This window comes from Bos mutus, chromosome 22 (genome assembly GCF_027580195.1).
Source record: "Bos mutus isolate GX-2022 chromosome 22, NWIPB_WYAK_1.1, whole genome shotgun sequence".
NCBI lineage: Eukaryota > Metazoa > Chordata > Mammalia > Artiodactyla > Bovidae > Bos > Bos mutus.
This window is the reverse complement of record NC_091638.1, coordinates 14,512,154-14,533,687: the sequence shown is the minus strand read 5'-3', so window position 1 is coordinate 14,533,687 and position 21,534 is coordinate 14,512,154. Positions and strand designations below refer to the sequence as shown.

The 21,534-nt window shown below is 39.6% G+C and overlaps 1 protein-coding gene across 3 annotated transcripts in view; it reads left to right on the top strand.

The window, feature by feature from the left end:
• The window catches only part of ULK4 (unc-51 like kinase 4), a 502,164-nt gene that overhangs the window by 38,792 nt on the left and 441,838 nt on the right, over positions 1-21,534 (top strand). For all 3 annotated transcript variants that reach the window (XR_011461930.1, XR_011461929.1, XM_070359559.1), the window contains exon 17: positions 8,943-9,021. Coding sequence is in view for 1 of the 3 variants with exons in the window: in XM_070359559.1 (XP_070215660.1) it covers positions 8,943-9,021 (79 nt within the window). In the remaining 2 variants the exon portion in view is untranslated. The remainder of the gene's footprint in view (positions 1-8,942; positions 9,022-21,534) is intronic.

The following is a 21,534-nucleotide window of genomic DNA, read 5'->3' as shown; positions in this document are numbered from 1 at the left end:
ACAAGGGAAGCCCAAGAATACTGGAGTGAGTAGCCTATCCCTTCTTCAGTGGATCTTCCCTGACCCAGGAATCGGACCAGGGTTTCCTGCATTGCAGGTGGATTCTTTACCAACTGAGCTATCCTTATCCTAATATTGTAAATTCAATTCTAAGGTTATATAAACTACTTTAAAACTTTATTCATGGTTACTCTTTAGAATATTCTTTTTAAAATAATTTTAATTGGTTTATTTATTTTTGGCTGTGCTGGATCTCAATTGTGGCAGGCGGGCTTCTCATTGCAGTGGCTTCTCTTGCTGCAGAGCCTGGGCTCCAGGCATGTGGGCTTCAGGAGTTGCCCACATGGGCTGAGGAGTTGAGGTTCTCAGGTTTTAGAGCACAGGCCCAACAGTTGTGGAGCACAGGCTTAGTTGCTCCAAAGTATGTGGGATCTTCCCTGATCAGGGATCAAACCTGTGTCTCCTGGATTCTTTACCACTGAGCCACCAGGGAAGCCCTTTAATATTCTGAGTCAAATACTTTACACTTAACCCTGTGTTTTAATTTAGTTACACTAAGGTGTTCTCCTTTGCCACTATATCTTGCCTTAAGGTGATAGATAAGAGTGCCTGATGAACTATGGACTGAGGTTTGTGACATTGTACAGGAGACAGGGATCAAGACCATCCCCATGGAAAAGAAATGCAAAAAAGCAAAATGGCTGTCTGGGGAGGCCTTACAAATAGCTGTGAAAAGAAGAGAAGCGAAAAGCAAAGGAGCAAAGGAAAGATATAAGCATCTGAATGCAGAGTTCCAAAGAATAGCAAGAAGAGATAAGAAAGCCTTCTTCAGTGATCAATGCAAAGAAATAGAGGAAAACAACAGAATGGGAAAGACTAGAGATCTCTTCAAGAAAATTAGAGATACCAAGGGAACATTTCATGCAAAGATGGGCACAATAAAGGACAGAAATGGTATGGACCTAACAGAAGCAGAAGATATTAAGAAGAGATGGCAAGAATACACAGAAGAACTGTACAAAAAAGATCTTCACGACCCAGATAATCATGATGGTGTGATCACTGACCTAGAGCCAGACATCCTGGAATGTGAAGTCAAGTGGGCCTTAGAAAGCATCACTATGAACAAAGCTAGTGGAGGTGATGGAATTCCAGTGGAGCTATTCCAAATCCTGAAAGATGCTGCTGTGAAAGTGCTGCACTCAATATGCCAGCAAATTTGGAAAACTCAGCAGTGGCCACAGGACTGGAAAAGGTCAGTTTTCATTCCAATCCCAAAGAAAGGCAATGCCAAAGAATGCTCAAACTACCGCACAATTGTACTCATCTCACACGCTAGTAAAGTAATACTCAAAATTCTCCAAGCCAGGCTTCAGCAACATGTGAACCGTGAACTTCCTGATGTTCAAGCTGGTTTTAGAAAAGGCAGAGAAACCAGAGATCAAATTGCCAACATCTGGATCATGGAAAAAGCAAGAGAGTTCCAGAAAAGCATCTATTTCTGCTTTATTGACTATGCCAAAGCCTTTGACTGTGTGGATCACAATAAATTGTGGAAAATTCTGAAGGGAATACTAGACCACCTGATCTGCCTCTTGAGAAATTTGTATGCAGGTCAGGAAGCAACAGTTAGAACTGGACATGGAACAACAGACTGGTTCCAAATAGGAAAAGGAGTATGTCAAAGCTGTATATTGTCACCCTGCTTATTTAACTTCTATGCAGAGCACATCATGAGAAATGCTGGACTGGAAGAAACACAAGCTGGAATCAAGATTGCCCGGAGAAATATCAATAACCTCAGATATGCAGATGACACCACCCTTATGGCAGAAAGTGAAGAGGAACTAAAAAGCCTCTTGATGAAAGTGAAAGTAGAGAGTGAAAAAGTGGGCTTAAAGCTCAACATTCAGAAAATGAAGATCATGGCATCCGGTCCCATCACTTCATGGGAAATGGGGAAACAGTGGAAACAGTGTCAGACTTTATTTTTTTGGGCTCCAAAATCACTGCAGATGGTGACTGCAGCCATGAAATTAAAAGACGCTTACTTCTTGGAAGGAAAGTTATGACCAACCTAGATAGCATATTCAAAAGCAGAGACATTACTTTGCCAAGAAAGGTTCGTCTAGTCAAGGCTATGGTTTTTCCTGTGGTCATGTATGGATGTGAGAGTTGGACTGTGAAGGCTGAGTGCCAAAGAGTTGATGCTTTTGAACTGTGGTGTTGGAGAAGACTCTTGAGAGTGCCTTGGACTGCAAGGAGATCCAACCAGTCCATTCTGAAGGAGATCAGCCCTGGGATTTCTTTGGAAGGAATGATGCTAAAGTTGAAACTCCAGTACTTTGGTCACCTCATGCGAAGAGTTGACTCACTGGAAAAGACTCTGATGGTGGGAGGGATTGGGGGCAGGAGGAGAAGGGGACGACAGAGGATGAGATGGCTGGATGGCATCACTGACTCGATGGACGTGAGTCTGAGTGAACTCCGGGAATTGGTGATGGACAGGGAGGCCTGGTGTGCTGTGATTGATTGGGTCACAAAGAGTCGGACACGACTGAGCGACTGAACTGAACTGAAGGTGGTTCACAAAAAATAATGAGATTATGGTCTGTAAACTCGTGATGGAAGATGTGTACCTGCTTATATGGAGGCAGCATACTTGGTGAAAAGCACATTAGATGAAGTGTTAGCAGGCTTTGTGCTCTGGTCACCAGTGAGCCTCGATCAGATGATTGATTATTTCTTTCAGAGACTCTCAGCTTCTGAGGGAATCTCTGTGGGATGATGAAAGTGCTTTGGATTCAGACAGATGTTGGAGTGGATCACAGGTCTGCCCCTTGGGAAATTATTACAACAGCTGAATGTCAGTTTCCTTATCTGTAAAATGAGGATAGTGTACCAAGCTCATAGATTTTTGGTAACAATTACAATTAAAAAAAAAATTGAAATATAGTTGATTTGCAATGTTGTGTTAGTTTCAGCTGTACAGCAAAGTCATTCAGTTATACATGTATAAATTCTTTACATTAAATATTGAATGAAGTAGGTGTATGAAATACCTGTACGGTGCCTGGTTCTTAGTGGGTGCTTAGTATATTTTGGGGGTGTGGGAGCTGTAGTTGGTGCTGTCAAGCTTAGTTTACCGTTGAGAAGCACATGAAAACACGAAGGTGAAGGCGTTTTGTAAAATGGGCCAGTGGTAGGAGAGGAATTCTTCCCTGCTGGTGAAATATGGGGGAAGCAACAGGTGTCCACAGAATGCTTTCTTGAATAATTACTCTTACACATCTTCTAATATTACTCTCCCAAGGTAAATTCTGGCATTACAAAATAAGATTTTTACATCATTTTTGAGCCTAGTAAACTTTGAGAAGAGTTGTGGTATGCTCAGTGAAAAGAAAATGACATCTAACCCTTCGGTGAGCCTCAAATTACAGCTTTGAATGGGGTGCCCCCTGCTGACTTTTAAAAACAGACACTCTTAATCTTTTCCAGGTACTACTGTTACTTGTGAAATGGGCTTCCCTGATAGCTCAGTTGGTAAAGAATCTGCCTGCAATGCAGCAGACCCCAGTTTGATCTCTGGGTTGGGAAGATCTGCTGGAAAAGGGAAAGGCTACCCACTCCAGTATTCTTGGGCTTCCCCTGTGGCTCAGCTGGTAAAGCATCCACCTATAATGTGGGAGACCTGGGTTTGATCTGTTGGTTGGGAAGATCTCCTGGAGAAGGGAAAGGCTACCCACTCCAGTGTTCTGGCCTAGAGAATTCCATGGACTGTATAGTCCATGGGGTCGCTAAGAGCCGGACACAACTGAGCGACTTTCAGTTACTTGTAAAACAGTTTTAATTTGAGGAAAATGATGGCTAGTTGAGCCCTCTGCTTGGAGTCTTATTTTACTCTCATTGTCCATTCAAATACTACTTCTTCCAGTGAGGCTTTTTCTGATCCAGGTCTTATCACCTTGACAGCATATGATTAGGGTCTTTAACTCAGGGGATAATCACTGTGCAAGTAGGTATGCTCACTCCTTGGTGGTATTCTGTATATAGGAAAATGAAATGAAAAATAATGTGGTGTAATTTTGTAAGTTTCTCTTCCCTTTATATAACGTATTATATATTTTTCATGTCATTAATTTTTTTGCCCAGGATTTTTTTGTGTGGTATGCCTCTTTTTATAGGCTGTGAATATTTGATCATTTTATTTACCCTGCCCCTATTTTTGGATAGTATTATAATATTGTAAATAATACACTGGTGAACATTTTTGTGCTTAAATCTTTGTGCCTATCTGTTTTTTCTTTTTCCTCTCAGGGCAGATTCGTAGAATTAGAATGAACAGGTAGAGAGCAATAGATAATTTTTGTGACTTCTGATAAATTGCTGAAATTCTCTGTAGAAACATATCAGCCTGCGTTCCCAGTCACTTTGTATAAAAATGCCCTTTTGTTAGAACTCGTAATAGTGAACATTTATAAAATCTTACTGTTTGTTGTTCAGTTGCTAAGTCATGTTCTACTCTTTATGACCAGATGAACTGCAGCATGCCAGGCTTCCTTGTCTCTCACTGTCTCCCTGGGTTTGTTCAGACTCTTGTCTATTGAGTCCATAATGTCATCCAGTCATCGCATCCTCTCTTGCCCCCTTCTCCTCCTGCTCTCAGTCTTTCCCAGCATAACCTTTGTCAATCAACTTTACGGAGGTATACTTCACAGATAGTGCATAATATTGTAATTTAAGAAATTTTATTTATAAAATGTACATAACAAAATTTATCATTTAGCCATTTAAAGTGTATAACTCAATGGCATTATGTATATTGTAGTACTGATGCTGTGCAACCATGATCATTGTCAATTTCCAGAACTTTTTCAGTTCTAAACAGAAGCTCTTATCCAGTAATCATTAAATCCTGATCCCTCCTCTTCCAAGACCCTGATAATCTCAGTTCTTTTGTTTCTATGAATTTCCATCTTCTTGGTACTTAATAGAAGTGAGAGTATACATTTGTGCTTTGGTGTCTGCATTATTTCACTTACCTTAATGCTTTCAAAGTTCATCTGTCTTGCAGCATGGATTAGAAAGTCTTCCTTTTTAAGGGCTGAATAATATTCATATGTATATGCCACAGTTTGTCTTTTCATCTGTTGATGGACACTGGGGTTGCTTCTAATTCTGACTATTGCAGATAGTGTGGTTGTGAGCACTGGTGTGCAAATACCTGTCTGAGTCCCTGCTTTCAGTTCTTTTGGGTAATATGCCTGGGAGTGGAATTGCTGGATTATTTGATAATGTTTTGTTCAGTTTCTTGAGAATACCGTCAAACTCTTTTTACACAGCGTCTGCACTATTTTGCATTCCCACCACCAATGCGTGAGGGTTCTAGTTTGTCCTCATCCTCTTCAACCCTTAGTTTTTTCCATTTCTCTTTTCTTTTCGGTAGTAGCTCTTCTAATGGGTATGAAGTTATATACAGTGTGGTTTTGATTTGCATTTCACTAATGACTAGTAATGTCAAGCATCTTTTCATGTCCGTATTGGTCATTTGTTTGTCTTCTTTGGAGAGATGTCTTTTCAGGTCCTTTGCCCACTTTTGGTTGCCTTAGTTTATTTATAGGAGTTCTGTGTGTATTCTGGATATTAACCCTGTGTTGGGTACATGACTTATCTCCCATTCTGTGAGTTGCCTTTTTGTTCTGTTGATAGTCTTCTTTGATGCCTACGTTTAAAAATTTTGATGCAACCAGGTTTTTCATTTTTTTCTTTTGTTGTCTGTGATTTTAGTGTCATAGTCAAGAAATCATTGCCACATCCAATGCATAAAGCTTTTACATTCATATTTTTTTCTACTCTGCACTCTTTACTGGAATGTTTGTAAGTCTGAACAGGACTACCAGCCTCCATGTTTGGTGGGAAACCCAATTTCAGATTCCTCTGACCTCGGGGGTCACCACTGCCCGAAGTCACCCCTTGTTTCAGAGACAAGCCCCAGGACTCTGGTCTTCTCCAGGACAGACTTCTGTTCTGCCTGTACAGTGTCCATCAGTAGTGTGAGTGTTTCTACACTTCCTTATATAAAAGATTTTTATATGAAAGGTCCGTACACAGACACAAACTTATTTGCAAATGTACCAGAACCTCTATTCCACTCCAGTCAAATTGTCTTCATTTGCTAAGAAAAATATGATGCTGGGCTTGAAAATCATGACCATAAAGATTGGGGGCAGGAGGAGAAGGGGGTGACAGAGGACGAGATGGTTGGATGGCATTGACCGACTGAATGGACTTGAGTTTGAGCGAACTCCGGGAGATGGTGAAGGACAGGGAAGCCTGGCGTGCTCTAGTCCATGGGGTCACAAAGAGTTGGACATGACTGAGTGACTGAACTGAATTACGTTTTATAGTTTTAGCTCTTACATTTAGGTGTTTGATCTATTTTGAGTTTTTTGTTTTTTAATACAGTATTAGGTAAGAGTCCAGGTTTTTTTTTTTTTTTAATTATTTATTTTTGGCTGTTGCCACCTGGGCTTTTCTCTGGTTGCAGCAAGCAGGGGCTCCTGTCTAGTTGCGCACAAGCTTCTCACTGCGGTGGCTTCTCTCGTAGCAGAGCATAGGCTCCAGGGGTTGAGGGCTTCCGTAGTTGCAGCTGGCGGGTTTGAGAGCTCAGGCTCGGTAGCTGTGGTGCACAGGCGTAGGTGCCCTGAGGCATGTGGGATCTTCCTGAAAGCAGGGATCAAACTCCTGTGATCTGCATTGGCAGGTGGGTTCTTTACCAGCGAGCCACCAGGAAAGCCCCAGGTTCGTTCTTTTGTGTATGTATCTCCAGTTTCCAGCACTGTTTTTTGAAAGGACTGTCCTCTCCCCATTAAATGCTGTTGGCAGCCTCGCTGATAGTCATGTTGACCGCGTATGGTGAGGGTTTGTTTCCGGGCTCTCTGTTGTTTCATGGATCTATAAATCTGTCTTTCTGTGAGTACCGCAGCGTCTCAATCACCATAGTTTTGTAGTAAGTTTTGAAATCAGAAAATGTGACTTCAACTTTGTTCTTGTTTTTCAAGATTGTTTTTGGTTCCCTGGATGTTCTAGGAAGGAGTTTTCTAGTTTTTGGTACAGTTTGATACTTTAATAAAGTAAATGCTCATTGTCAGTTTTTTTTTTTTAAATACAGTTTCTCCATTTGTGAGTTACTTCACTTCTTGATGGATTGGATTTCATTTGGTCGGTTTCTTTCAGAATTAAAAAAAAAACTTCTTTTAAGAAGAATGTCTCTCAGAGGCTGTCCTTCTGAAGTTGCTCCTTCCTTTGAAACTTTCTGGCTGTGGTTCTGGGGCTCAGGCCCAGCGGGCTGAATGAGGCCTCCCAGGACCTTCAGACCACACCCATCCTTGAGCCCCGGCTTCTGTGTGCTCATTCGCTCGTGTGCTGACTGCAGTTTTGGAAGACTCAGGGCAGCCCACCTCTTTCTTCTTCCTCTTATATGTGACCAGCTTGATTGTGTTTTTCAGTGAAAAAAGAATTTTTCTTTATATTGCAGGCCTGCAACTTTTTACTAGGATGTATCTTTTTACAAATTTTCCTTGCCAGTCGGTCTCTTAAAGGCTTTAGCCTTTCTTTTACTTTTCTCTGTCCTTATGATTTCTTCATCTCTATTTCATCCTTTTTCTGCTCCTGAAACTCCTGTAGGATGGATGTGGGATTTTGTATCTCTTGACTGCATTTTCTTATGCTTTCTTACTCGCTTATTGAGATAAAATCCACCCTTTCTTGGTTTTTATTGAATTTATTTTTTAGAGCTGTCTTAGGCTTACTGCAAATTGAGGGCACGGTAAAGAGATTTCCCACGTGCATCTCCTTCCCATGCGTGTTGCCTCTCCAGGTATCAGTATCTCCCACCTGAACGGCACATTTGTTACAAATGAGGCTCCTAAAGGGACATGTCAAAATCATCCAAACTCTGTACTTTACAGTACAGTTCATTCTTAGTGTGTACAGTCTGTGGGTTTGGACACTGTTGAATGATGTGTCGCCATCATTATGGTATCATGCAGTATTTATTGGATAAGAAGCAAATTTGGGTTCTGCCTGTTCATACCTCTGACTTTTATTTAGCCACTGAACTTTTTATTGCCTCCATAGTTTTGCCTTTTCCAGAGTGTCATGTAGTTGGGATCATAAAGTACGTAGTTTTTTCCGATTGGCTTTTTTTCCTTAGTAACACACATTTAAGGTTCTTCCATGTCTTTTCATGGCTTGATAGCTCATTCTTTTTATTCCATTGTCAGATATTCCAGATATTCCATTGTCTGTATGTACCACGGTTTATTTAACCATTCACATACTGAAAGGGGTAATTACTATTTCTTTCCTTTCTTTGGCGAAGACCTTTGAAGAATTTTTACTTTCCATTGCAGTTATAAAGCACAACTTCAGTTTTTGTCACCATTACAAATGGACTTTCCAGGTAGCTCAGTGGTAAAGAATCCACTTGCCAGTGCTGCTGCTGCTAAGCCACTTCAGTCGTGTCCGACTCTGTGCGACCCCATAGAGCAGGAGACGCCAGATATGCAGGTTTGATCTGTGCATCGGGAAGGTCCCCTGGAGGTGGAAACGGCAGCCCACTCCAGTATTCTTGCCTGGAGAATCCCATGGACAGAGGAGCCTGGTGGGCTACAGTCCATGGGGTCACAAAGAGTTGGACACGGCTGAGCGACTGAGCACGCATGCACACAGATGGTGCTGCAGAGGGCGTTGTGTTCATGTTCCCTGTGTACACAAGGGAACGTTCCTCTGGGCCATACATGTGGGGGAATGTATGCTCACCCCATCCCATCCCACTTTTCTCCCATGTTGATGCTTACAGTTGTATAATGTAACTAAATGGGGTTGATTTCCTTGGTCCTAACTCTCCACTTCAGAACCCATTTTCTCTCTGTTTACAGAAGGGCCAAGATCGCTCGGATGATTGGTTTACTGGCCTCACACACATCTGAGCTCCAGGAAAATGCACCTGTTATTGAGGTAATTTGTTTTATTACTGAAATGCTATGAATGGAGAGAATGTTCTCAATTTTAGAACATACAGCTCTCGTGGGTGTTCACTTAAGTGTTTTTCGTGGAATGTGGCAGCCGCTATAAAGTAACCTCAGTAGACCGTCACACTTCAGCGCTGCTTCTCATTTTCAACACTGGCAGTTATTGAGGGTGGTGTGGTGGAGTTACATGGCTTCAGGGCTCTATTCATCGTGATTTTAACAATTTTTGGATAAAGCTTGTTTCATTAACTAGATTTCTTGGATGTCTGCCGCTGTTAATTTTAAAAAGTAATAGTGTGTATTTCGCTATCTAGGAAACTTTTGAATTAACATATACTATATTGTGAATTGTTTCTGTTGGATAAGGAGGGATTTTCAAAGTAACTTGAAATTGTGTCAGGTACTCCTTTCTAATGCCATCTGTTTAAAAATTTGTTACTGCTTACAAAATTTTTGTGTTGTGTTGTTCAGTCACTGAGTCGTGTCTGACTCTTTGAAATCCCGTGGACTGCAGCTTGCCAAGCCTCTCTGCCTCTCACTATCTCCTGAAATTTGCCCAAGTTCATGTCTATTGAATCCAACAAATTTTTTAGTTCTGTAACAATCGAAACAACCACTAGATGGCACTCAAACACAGGAAACAAAGTTTACAAGGTAGTCACCATTAAGACCAATTGACTGTAGCAATTGAGACAACCACTAGGGGACGCTCAAACACTGGAAACAAAGTTTTTACAAGTGAGAACTTGAAGAAGAAATAAGCTTGGCAGGTATAGGTCACTTTGTTTGTCGTTTCCCTGTTTTTTTTGGTTTATGCTGCATGAGATGTGATTCCGGTCCCATTTTAGATTAAGGAAAGTCATGACAGCCTCTTGAGAACAGTGCAGTCATTTCAGGAGATGAGGATTCCTGTGAGGCCCATCTATGACCTTAGGTTCAGAACTCTTGAGACGAGGTTTCTGTAGCACAATTGTGTGTTCATATGTAGTTTTCTCCAGTATGTTTCAATAAAACTCGTGGTTGAAGATCCTGTAGGCATTTTAAAGGCATAGACCTCATTTTATTTTATTAATTTTTAAAATTTTATTTTTTTATTGAAGTATAATTGATTTACAGTGTGTCACTTTCAGGTGTCCAGCAAAGTGATTCAGTTATACGTGTATCTGTCTATATCTCTTCTTTTTTCAGATTCTTTCCCCTTATAAGTTACTACAAAATACTAAGTATGGTTTTCTGTGCTACACAAGTAGGCCCTTGTTTGTTATCTATTTTATATGTATTACTGTGTGTATGTTAATCCCAAACTCTTAATTTATCCTCCTCCCCTTTCCCCTTTGGTAGCTATAAGGTTTTTTTCCCCTTTGTCTGTGGGTCTATTTCTGTTTTGTACATAGGTTGATGTGTATTATCTTTCTTTTGAAAAGATTCCATGTATAAGTGATATCATATGATACTTGTCTTTCTCTGTCTTACCTCACTTAGTATCATAATCTCTGTCTACCCCTGTTGCTGCAAATGGCACTGTTTCATTCTCTTTTTATAGAACCTCATTATTCATCACTGTAATCCATGGTGCCTAGCCAGCCAAGTAACGTGTGTACATCTGGTATTCAGTCCCTGTTAAAAGATTTAATAAACGATTACAAGAATGGTAGGAAAGTGTGGCAGTATAATTTGTTATCAGGAGACAGAAGAGATGGATGGAGAAAAATCTATTTTACTTTTCTTATGATACAATTTAAGTCCCTTCCATCTTATTCTGCCATCACTGGCTACAGAAAAGAGCTAGTTGTGGTCTCTTGTATATATTTAGAAGCATTTATTAACTTCTTCCTTATGTTTTCTACAGAAAAATATAGCCAGCTTCTTATACTTTTCCTCCTAGGCAACACATTTATCGCCCTGAGTTTGTTGTGGTTCTTATGTGTAATAATTTAAAATAAATATTATGATATTATGTTACGTATATTTAAATCTTAAACATGCAGTGGATATATTTTAGGAAATTAAATATAAAACCTTAAGATTCAGAACTGGAAAGAATATTAACAGATACTCTAGTCTGATCCCTTCATTAAACATTTTCATTATGGAAAATCTCAATATACATAAAAGTAGAGAGGCTGAAATACTGAGCTCACTTCCAGCAGTTACTGACATTTTACGAATATTGTCTGTCTGTCGTCTTACCCTCTCACTCCCCTCCCTGTCTCCTCCCTATGTCTCCCCTTCTCCCGTTACAGTTTTATTTTTGTTTGTTTTTTGGTGGTGCTGTGTGGCCTGCTTGTTGGATTTAGTTTCCTGATCAGGGATTGAACTCCAGCCCCCAGCAGAAAGTGTGGAATCCTAACCACTGGACTGCCAGGGAAATTCCCACCCCCCAACCCCTGGTATAGTATTAAAAAAAAAATCTTAGACCTCATACTGTGCTCATAAATGCTCTAGTATATATATCTAACAGAAAAGGCTTTAAAAAAATACAGCCACCACGCTGTTACCACGGCTAACACCATCGCCAGTGGTTGCCTAATACTGAATACTAGTCAGTGTTCCGATTTCCCTGATGTCTCACACATGTCATTGTGTATTTTTTCATTGAACCAGGACTGAAACAAGGTCTGGTACTGCATTTAGAGAACATTGACTATTAAGTCCCTGAATTTCAAACATTTTCCTGTTATTTTTTAGTGCCATTCATTTATCAAAGACAAATTGGCACTTGTTTTGACCGGAGCTGAATTCCATTAAGTTTTATTCTCTCCTTGGTGGTCTTCTCTCACCTGTGTTTCCCATGAACTGCTTAGATATGTAGACTTGCTTAGATTCAAGTTGTTTTATGGAGAAAGGGTAGGAATTCTTCCTCGTTGGTGCTCTGTGTTTCCTATTGACTCACAGGAAGATGCATATAATAGTGTCTGGCTAGTGATAGTGTGATTGGTCACTAGCTTCAAGTGTTGTCAACGCTACGATTTTGAACTTTTCCATCACTCTTCAAAGTTCTAGCCTCTATCGATGATCAGTGCCTAGTGGCATTAGTCCTTCAGGGTTCCCAAAATGATAATTTTTTTCTTTCTATAATTCCTTTCTCATTTACAGCTGGTATTAGAACTTTCCCATCTCGGCTAATTGGTTATCCAAAAATACAGTGTGTTTAGCAAAGGCAGGATGAATGATTGTCTACCTTTGTAGACCAATATTCAGAATAATACGTTGTGCATTAGTAGTCTTAATTCTGTCCAGTGAGGTTTTTTTTTTTTTGTATGAAGAAATTATGGATTTACATATATATGTTTGTATATTCAGTCTGCTGTAGGCATTAGTCTTGTGGACTGAGTTCCATCTCAGTCCAACAGGAGCCCGTTCGAGTTTGCTCCTTTCTCCTTTCTGCGTGAGCTGATCATTGTCTCTGATAACTTAGTTGCTTTCTGTCAAGAAGATTTCACTATTCTTGGGAATAGTCAGCCTTAGTTCCGAAGTCAGTTCTACAGGAAACCTTATTTAATTCTGGCTGACAGTGGTGCTTAGAGAACACAGTCTGGGTCTGGGTGTTACTGATGCTGGGATTGTCGTTTCTTCTAGCTAGGAAATTTTCCAAAAGAGAAAAATCACAAGTTCACTCGTACCCGTACTTTCAGTTCACAACTTTTCTATTTAAAAATTCAAGTGCTCTTGTTAGAGGCTGAAAACCTTCGTTGGTCATGATATCAATACACTTACCTTCTTTAACCGATAGTTAATAAGTGGTTTAAAAGTAATAACCATATTATTAGTAATAATAAAATTACAAAGTGCTGTTTAAGTTACTATTATTACTTTTTGGTCCTGGGGATACAATCTACTGTGTTTTCAGATCAATTCAAATAATCTTGTCACCAATTTGATATATAATTATATATATATTTCCTTTTGTGTTACATATTTTGGGATTATAGACTCAGGGATTGCTTTGTGTGTGCTTTTTGGATTAAAGATGGTAATACTCTTTTTACTGAAGTGTTACAAACATACAGAAATGTGCACTAAACATAAACTTCATGCTCAGTGAATTGTTGCAAAGTGGAAGCCCAGGAAACTGCTCCTGGTTCAAGAAACAGAGCATTGCCAGCTTGCCAGGACACCCTTCGGGCCTGATCATGATCACTGATCTCTCCCTCTGCCGTACCTTCTGATGCCACAATTACTTTGCCTGTCACTGAGTTATATTTAAATGGAATCACATGGCACGTGGTCTCTGGCTTCTTCTGTTGCATGTCATGTGTGTGAAATCCACCCTCATCTTAGGTGTCTGTCATTCCCTTTCGTTACACCGTCACATTGCTGGTGATGGACATTCAGGTTGTTTGCCATGTTTGGCTATTACAGGTAAATCTTTTAAAAACAGTTTGATGCACTTATGTGAGCCTTCTATTGGATAGACCTAGGAGTTAGCGTTGCTAGGTCATAGGATATGTGTATGTTCAACTTCACAGGGTCATCTAATCTGTTTTCTGAAACAGTTGTATAGCCTTAAACTCCTTTCACCAATGAAAGAGAGTTTTCAGTGCTCTGTGTTTTCATTAATTCTTGGCCTTGGTATAAAATCATGTTAAATTGGCATTTACCAAGTTCTTTATTTTTAGCCTATTTTTTTAACATGAATGAGTGTTGAATTTGATTCTGTGACATCTATAGAGGTGATTGTATGGGTTTTATTCCTATTTCTATTAATAGGTAGGTTATATCAATGGCAGTCCTAAAATTAAACCACCCTTGCATTTTTAGAAAGCCTTCCACTTGTGATGTATTAACATCTTTATAATGCTCTGTTGGATTCTTTTTGCTCGTATTCTGGATTTCTCCCCCCATGGTTTCCCCCCTGACACTAAGTTCTTGAAAAGCCCACGTGAGTTGCCTTGTGCGGTGTTTATAGTTGTCTGTTTGCTTTCTCTTGGTATCATTAAATTTGATTCTCTAGTCCCAACGTTTCTTATAAATTTTAAGTTAGGTCTAGAGACTTGATGGATTCAAGTTAAATTCTTTTTAGAAAAACTGTATCATAGATGATGCTGGGTCCTTCGTATTTCATCGTGTCAGGAAACATATGGAGTTGGAACGTACTTGGATCCTTCGATTAAAGAGGTGATGCCAGATATCTCCTTGGCAGTGTCACTGTCACTGCCAAGTTGGGGGTACAGTAAGAAAATAACTTGAAGAGTTACATGAATTGTAACTGTCCTGTTTTAACCTTTTAGTTCATGACACGCTAATCAATGTATTAACTGTCACTAATTCCCACTGTGTTTTCCTCTTATTTTCAGCAGACTGATTCACTTAGTCCATTGTGTATGCAACTGTTTTATTGCTGTTACTGTTTGAAAATTCATCTAGTTTTCACATTTATTTTCCTTTTTATGTCCTAATTTTTTTTGGTAGGATAATCAGTATCTTATGAAATCATAACTTACGGGTATTGACTCTCTGTTATTCAGCGTTCTACTGGATTGGTTTTAGACTTCTTTTTTAAAGCTTTTTGTTTTGTATTGGAGTATAGCTAATTAACAATGTTGTGATAGCTTGAGGTGGACAGCAGAGGGACTCAGCCAGACATATACATGTATCCATTCTCCCCCAAACTCCACTCCCATCCAGGCTGCCATATAACATAGAGCCGAATTCCCTGTGGTTTTAGATTTGAATTTTATGTTAAGTGGTAGATACATGGTGTTTTGAAGCATTATTCAGCTTAGGTCTCTCTGAACATTGTGTGCCTGTGGAACTCTAAACGCAGGACATGATGAACTGTATTTACAGACAATTGACTGTTCTGGCATGTATTTGAAAGGTTGTGGTATAGCGTGTCCACTTTGGGCTCTTGTTCTCTGTTACACTGCACAGTTGCACCGCTCCCCCGGTGCCTTGCATGCTGCAGCTTTTCATTACTGAAACAGCTGCACACAGCGAGCTCTGCCATGGTCCTTATTTCCCACAATCCTCATTTCCAACATATCACTTTTTGGAAGAACAAATGATACTTGTTCCACTTTGTGGGATGTACATGTTTCATGTACATAAATGAAATTATTTTTACCTAGAGTTTTCCCCATGTACTGTCTATTATACTTTTTTTTCTCTACTTATAAAATAGCATATGTTTTTTGAACTATGACAACTTAGCTACTTAGATTACTTGGAAATCCTCCTGAAGCAGCAAAAACAAAAAAATCTAGAAATACAGGATAAAATGTAACAAAGACTTTTAAAAGACTTAGTTGGATGTCCGGGAAAGTAGGGGAAATTCACACAAGTCAGAAACAGGGAGCTGAAATGTGAAATGGTAAGACTTTGAGGCTATCTGAGGCAGGGTAGGGTGGTGGTTATTGTCATTGAGTTTTGTGATCTGGTGGAACTTGAGAACAGAAGCTGAGGCCTTAGGTTGCCCAGCAGCAGTTAGTTGGAACTAAGGCTCTTGAAGAGCTACGCCTTTAGTTAAGAACGGGAATTTGCAGGAAGAATAAGAAAAGGAGCAGTCCACTTATCTACACTGGGAGGTATCAAGGAAGCTTGTTGATTTTATCTTTAGCTCTAGAAAAGTTTAAAGTTTTTATGGAAGTTTGTAACCAGACTTTTTTGGGTTTTATTACTGTTTGGAGTGTGCATTTACACTTCTTTCCAGGTGAGAAACTGACATAAAAATCAGACCTGGGTTGGAATTGTGGTTCTGGTAATGGATGAGAAGCTTCTGCCAATAATGATAAGGAATCTAGACAGAGTATAAAACAGAAGTAGGTAGAAGGTGGAGGGGACGCCCAACTTGGAAGAAAGGAAAGGAAGCTGACTGTGTGAGCTGTGTTTTCAGCTGGCTTATCCTCCGGCTGTTGCTCCAAGTAGAACCCAGCAGTCTTCCCAGGTCAAGGGACTGAGTCCCATTTCCTAACTTGGTGGGACTTGACTTCCAAACTCTTAGATCCCCAGCTCTGGGCAATTGTTGAAATTTCTGCTCCTCTTTGACCTCTCACCCTACTGCTTTCTGCGGGGCTCCAGGGAGTGTCACTCAACACAAACACACAAACACACAGCCTCCAAGTTAGCCGGAGACTTCAGAACACTTTGGAAAATTTCCAACAATTATCTCATCAAACATTTTTTTCTAGCTCATTCTATAGTTTATGTGTATATTATGTTGTATGTACACATTGTGTGTGTTTTTGCATTGTATGTGAAATAAGGTAATGCTGATGTAAGGTGAAATGTGATTACTTAACAGATGGTATCATAATCTCAAGAGTGTCCAGTAAAAAAGAAAGCAAACAGCTATAGCTAATTTGGTCAGTAGAAGAAATGCAATGCAATTCTGAACTCAATCAAAAGTAAGTTGGGAAAGGAGGATTAAAGGGAGAAAGATCAAATGGGGCAAATAGAAAGTGAATAATAGCAAGATGATAGACTTAAACCACGTCACGTTAATAATTACATTAAAGTTCAGTGGCCTAGATACTTCATTTAAAAGGCACAGGTTGTCATACTGGATTAAAAAGAGAAACCTAGCTATATGAAGTTTACATAAGACATATTTAAATATGAAGATAGACTAAAAACACGAAGAAAGATATACCATAGCAACACTATTAATAAGAAAGCTGCATGGCTATGTTTATAAAAAGATAGATACTGAGGGAGTAACACTAGAGATAGAGATAGGTGTTTCATAATAGAAGTTTCAATGAATTTTGTTGTTTAGTCGCAAAGTCGTGTCCCACTCTTTTGAGACCCCATGGACTGTAGCCTGCCAGGCTCCTCTGTCCATGGCATTTTCCTGGCAAAAATACTGGAGTGGGTTGCCGATTCCTTTTCCAGAGGGTCTTCCTGACTCAGGGATTGAACCTGTGTCTCCTGCATTGGCAGGCAGATTCTTTTTTAAAATAATTTTTAAAAATTTTGAATTGGAGGACAGCTACTTTACAATATTGTGATGGTTTCTGCCATACATCAGCATGAATCAGCCATAGGTATGCATATGTCCCCTCTCTCTTAAACCTCTTTCCCCATCCCACCCCTCTTGGTTGTCACAGAGCACTAACTTTGGGTTCCCTATGTCATACAGAAAATTCCCACTGTCTGTGTACTTTACATATGGTAATGTGTATGTTTCAGGGCTGCTCTCTCAAATCATCCCACCTTCTCTCTCCCTCACTGTGCCCATAAGTCTGTTCTCTTTGTCTGCATCTCCACTGCTGCCCTGTAGATGGGTTCATCAATACTATCTTTCTAGACTCCATATATAAGTGTTAATATACAATATTTGTTTTTCTGACTTACTGCACTTTGTATAATAGGCTCTAGGTTTGTCCACCTCATTAGAACCGACTCAAATGCATTCCTTTTTATACCTGAGTAATATTCCATTGTGTATATGTACTACAACTTCTTTATCCATTCATCTGTTGATGGATGTCTAGGTTGCTTCTGTGTCCTAGCTTACCAGGGTCCAGCCCCGGTTGGATCAGGGATTCCCTCAGGAGGACGGCGCTGGCGAAAGAATAGATAAAGAGAAAAAGAGAGAATTTTGCAGTTAAGAAAATAGAGGCGAGAAAAGAGGCTGATATTCCTTGGTTTACGCAGAAAGCCAATAAAGCCCCAGCACAGGACTTGCTCTGTTCACGTAGGCCGCAGGCACCCTCTCGAATCGTGGAAGGTGCCCCACCTTAGGCACCTTCTCGAGTGGGTCTTAGAAGCCCAGGCAGGAAAGTGAATGCAGAGAGCCCCTGCGCTCCAGGGGGTCACCCTGAAAAGGAAAAGGAAGGAGAAAGAATGACATGGGGAGAACAAGCTTCTGTGAGCAAGGCCCGCACTTTATTTTCCAAAGTAGTTTTTATACCTTAAGTTATGCATAGAGGATAATGGGGGAAGGGGTAGAGTCATGCAAGGACAGCAGTCCTTGATCCCTATTGAAGCCAGGCTTTCAAACTTATCATATGCAAAAGCTTTAGGTGATTTACATCATTTTCTGGCCAGGAAGCCTGTTAACATTTTATGACCCTTTTCCTCAGAAAACTTATTTTTCTCTAAAGGTGATTATTCTAAAGTCAGGCGCCACCCTCCAAAAGCATTAGATAAAGTTGCATACCTATAGGGCAAAAAGTGGTGGGATATAACAAGAAAAGAATTAACTCAGGGGTCCAAGGTTGCAAACATTAAAGCTACTACTTACATTTCTATACACCAACTATATCAATACACTCCCAGGGACACAGTAGGTAAGGGATATGGAAACTTGGCAGCAAGCATTAGCTCAACAAAGAAATCCTTTACTAGTTCTATTCTCTGAGAAGCTCTGCATTGTTAGAATATCTTAAGCTTCTCATGCCTCTTGTGGTTGGGAGGCTGTGAATCTGAACAAACTTGTCAGGCAAGCTAGAAAGTCATCAGAGGGGTTTGAATTGAAACATTCCTATCATGTCCAGGAGACTTATTAACTAGAGTTTTAAATTGATTTTCTTACCGGGGATAGCCCCCCGTTAATGTCAGAGGAGTTGGTGAAAGTCGTGAAATAGTAAAACAGACAGATTTTGGTTTGGGGGTAGACGCTCAGGCGGGTCCAGAGGGGCACCCCTCGAGTTCTGGCTCGCCTTGCCCACCAGAACTCTCCCACATGACCTTGTCATGGGTGGGGACTCCTGTGCTGGCTCCTGGCACTAGCTATTGTAAATAGTGCTGCAGTGAACACTGGAGTACGTTTCTTTTTCAGTTATGATTTCCTCAGGGTGTATGCCTAGTAGTGGGATTGCTGGGTCATATGTAAGTTTTCTTCCTAGTTTTTTAAGGAACCTCCGTACTGTTCTCCATAATGGCTGTATCAATTTATATTCCCACCAACAGTGTAAGAGGGTTCCGTCTTCTCCACCTCCTCTCCAACATTTATTGTTTGTAGATTTTTTGATGATGGCCATTCTGACCCATGTGAGGTGATATCTCATTGTCATTTTGATTTGTACTTCTCTAATAACATGACAAAGTATGAGATGGCTGGATGGCATCACTGACTCGATGGACATGAGTCTGAACTCCAGCAGTTGGTGATGGACAGGGAGGGCTGGCATGCTGTGATTCATGGGGTCACAAAGAGTCCGACATGACTGAGCAACTGAACTGAATAACAAGTGACGCTGGGCATCTTTTCATGTGTTTATTAGCCATCCATATGTCTGCTTTGGAGACATGTCTGTTTAGGTCTTCTGCTCATTTTCTGATTGGGTTGTTTTTTTTTCTGGTATTGAGCTTGTGTATTTTGGAGATTAGTTCTTTGTCAGTTGTTTCATTTGCTATTTTTGCCTCTCATTCTGAGGGTTGTCTTTTCACTTTGCTTATGGTTTCCTTAGTTGTGCAAAAGCTTTTAAGTTAAACTAGGTCCCATTTGTTTTTGTTTTTATTTCCGTCACTCTAGGAGGTGGGTCACAGAGGATCTTGCTGTGGTTTATGACAGGGAGTGTTGTGCCTATGTTTTCTCCTAAGTTTGATAGTTTCTGGTCTTACCTTCAGGTCTTTAGTCCGTTTTGAGTTTACTGTTTTTGTGTGTGGTGTTAGGACGTGCTCTAATTTTATTCTTTTACACGTAGTTGCCCTGTTCTCCCAGAATCACTCATTGAAGGATGGTCTTTTCTCCATTGTGTATCTTTGCCTCCTTTGTCAAAGGTAAGGTGACCGTAAGTGCGAGGATTTATCTCCAGGCTTTCTCTCTTGTTCCATTGGTCTATATTTCTGATTTCGTGCAAGTACCATACTGTCTTAATAACTGTAGCTTTGTAGTAAAGTCTGAAGTCAGAAAGATTGATTCTTCCAGCTCCATTCTTTCTCAGAATTGCTTTGGCCATTTGGGGTCTTTTGTGTTTCTATACAAATTGTGAAATTATTTGTTCTAGTTCTGTGAAAAATACCATTGGTAGTTTGATGGGGATTGCATTGAATCTACTGATTGCTTTGGATAGTGTAGTCATTTTCATAGTATTCATTCTTCCAATCCAAGAACATGGTATATCTCTTCATCTGTTTGTGTCATCTCTAATTTCTTTCATCAGTGTCTTATAAAAATCCTCAACAAAATCTAGCAAACAGAATCCAACAACACATTAAAAAGATCATACATCATGATCAAATGGGCTTTATCTCAGGGATGCAAGGATTCGTCAATATAGGCAAATCGGTCAGTGTAACATACCGTATCAACAAACTGAAAAATAAAAACCATACGGTCACCTCAATAGATGCAGATAAAGATTTTGGCAAAATGTAACACCCATTTATAATAAAAAGTTTCTCCAGAAAGTAGGCATAGAAGGAACATGTGTCAACACAATAAAGGCCATATATGACAAACCCATTTCAAACATTATTCTTAATTGTGAAAAATTGAAAGCATTTCCTCTAAAATCAGGACCAAGACAAGGGTGCCTACTTTCGCCACTGTTATTTAGCATAGTTTTCGAAGTTCTAGCCACAGCAATTGGATAAGAAAAAGAAGTAAAAGGAATCCAGTTTGGAAAAGAAGTAAAACTCTCACAGTTTGCAGATGACATGATTCTTTACATAGAAAACCCTAAAGATGCCACCAGAAGATTATTAGTGCTAATCAATGAATATAGTAAAATTGCAGGATATAAAATTTAACACAGAAATCCCATGCATTCCTATACATTAGCAGTGAAAAGTCAGAGAAACCAAGGAAACAATTCCTTTCACCATTGCAACAAAATTAAATACTCAGGAATGAACTAACCTGTGGAGACAAAGGACCTCTGTGGGAGGTGCATTCTTTACCATTGAGCCACCAGGGAGGCTCCTTCAGTGCATTAGGAAGTATTAACAACCCTGAATTTATATGTACCAACTATAAGCACTTTAAAATAAAGGGAAAATTGACAGAACTAAAAGGAGAAGTAGACAAATATGTTACTAAATATGTTAAAAATTGAATATTTTTTAAACAGGCAAGAAAAAAAGAACATATTGATAGAAGATTTGAATGATATGAATGAAATTGAATTAATTGACATTTACAGAATACTAATTCAAACAACTGTAAAATACATTTATTTAAAATGCACACTGAATATTCACTAAGACCTTATTGTCAGCCATAAAACTTATCTTAACAAAGGATTAAAATCACTTAGGATATGTTCTCTTACGATGATGGGATGAAATTAGAAGTTAATAAGAGGAAACCTAGAAAATTTCTCAAATGTTTAGAAATTAAGCAAATTACTTTTAAGTACTTGATGTTTGTTTTCTTTATTCATCAGTTTCATGATTTATTTAAATGAAGTATAGTCGGCCTAAAACGCTGTGCTAGTTTCAGATGTACAGGGCGGTGATTTAATTACACATGATACAGATCTATTCTTTGTCACACTCTTTTCTCTTATACAAGATACTGAGTATAGCTTCCTGTGCTGTATACTAGGGCTTTGTTGCTTATCTGTTTTTATAGGAGTGTATATATGCTAGTCCCAGATTCCTAAATTAT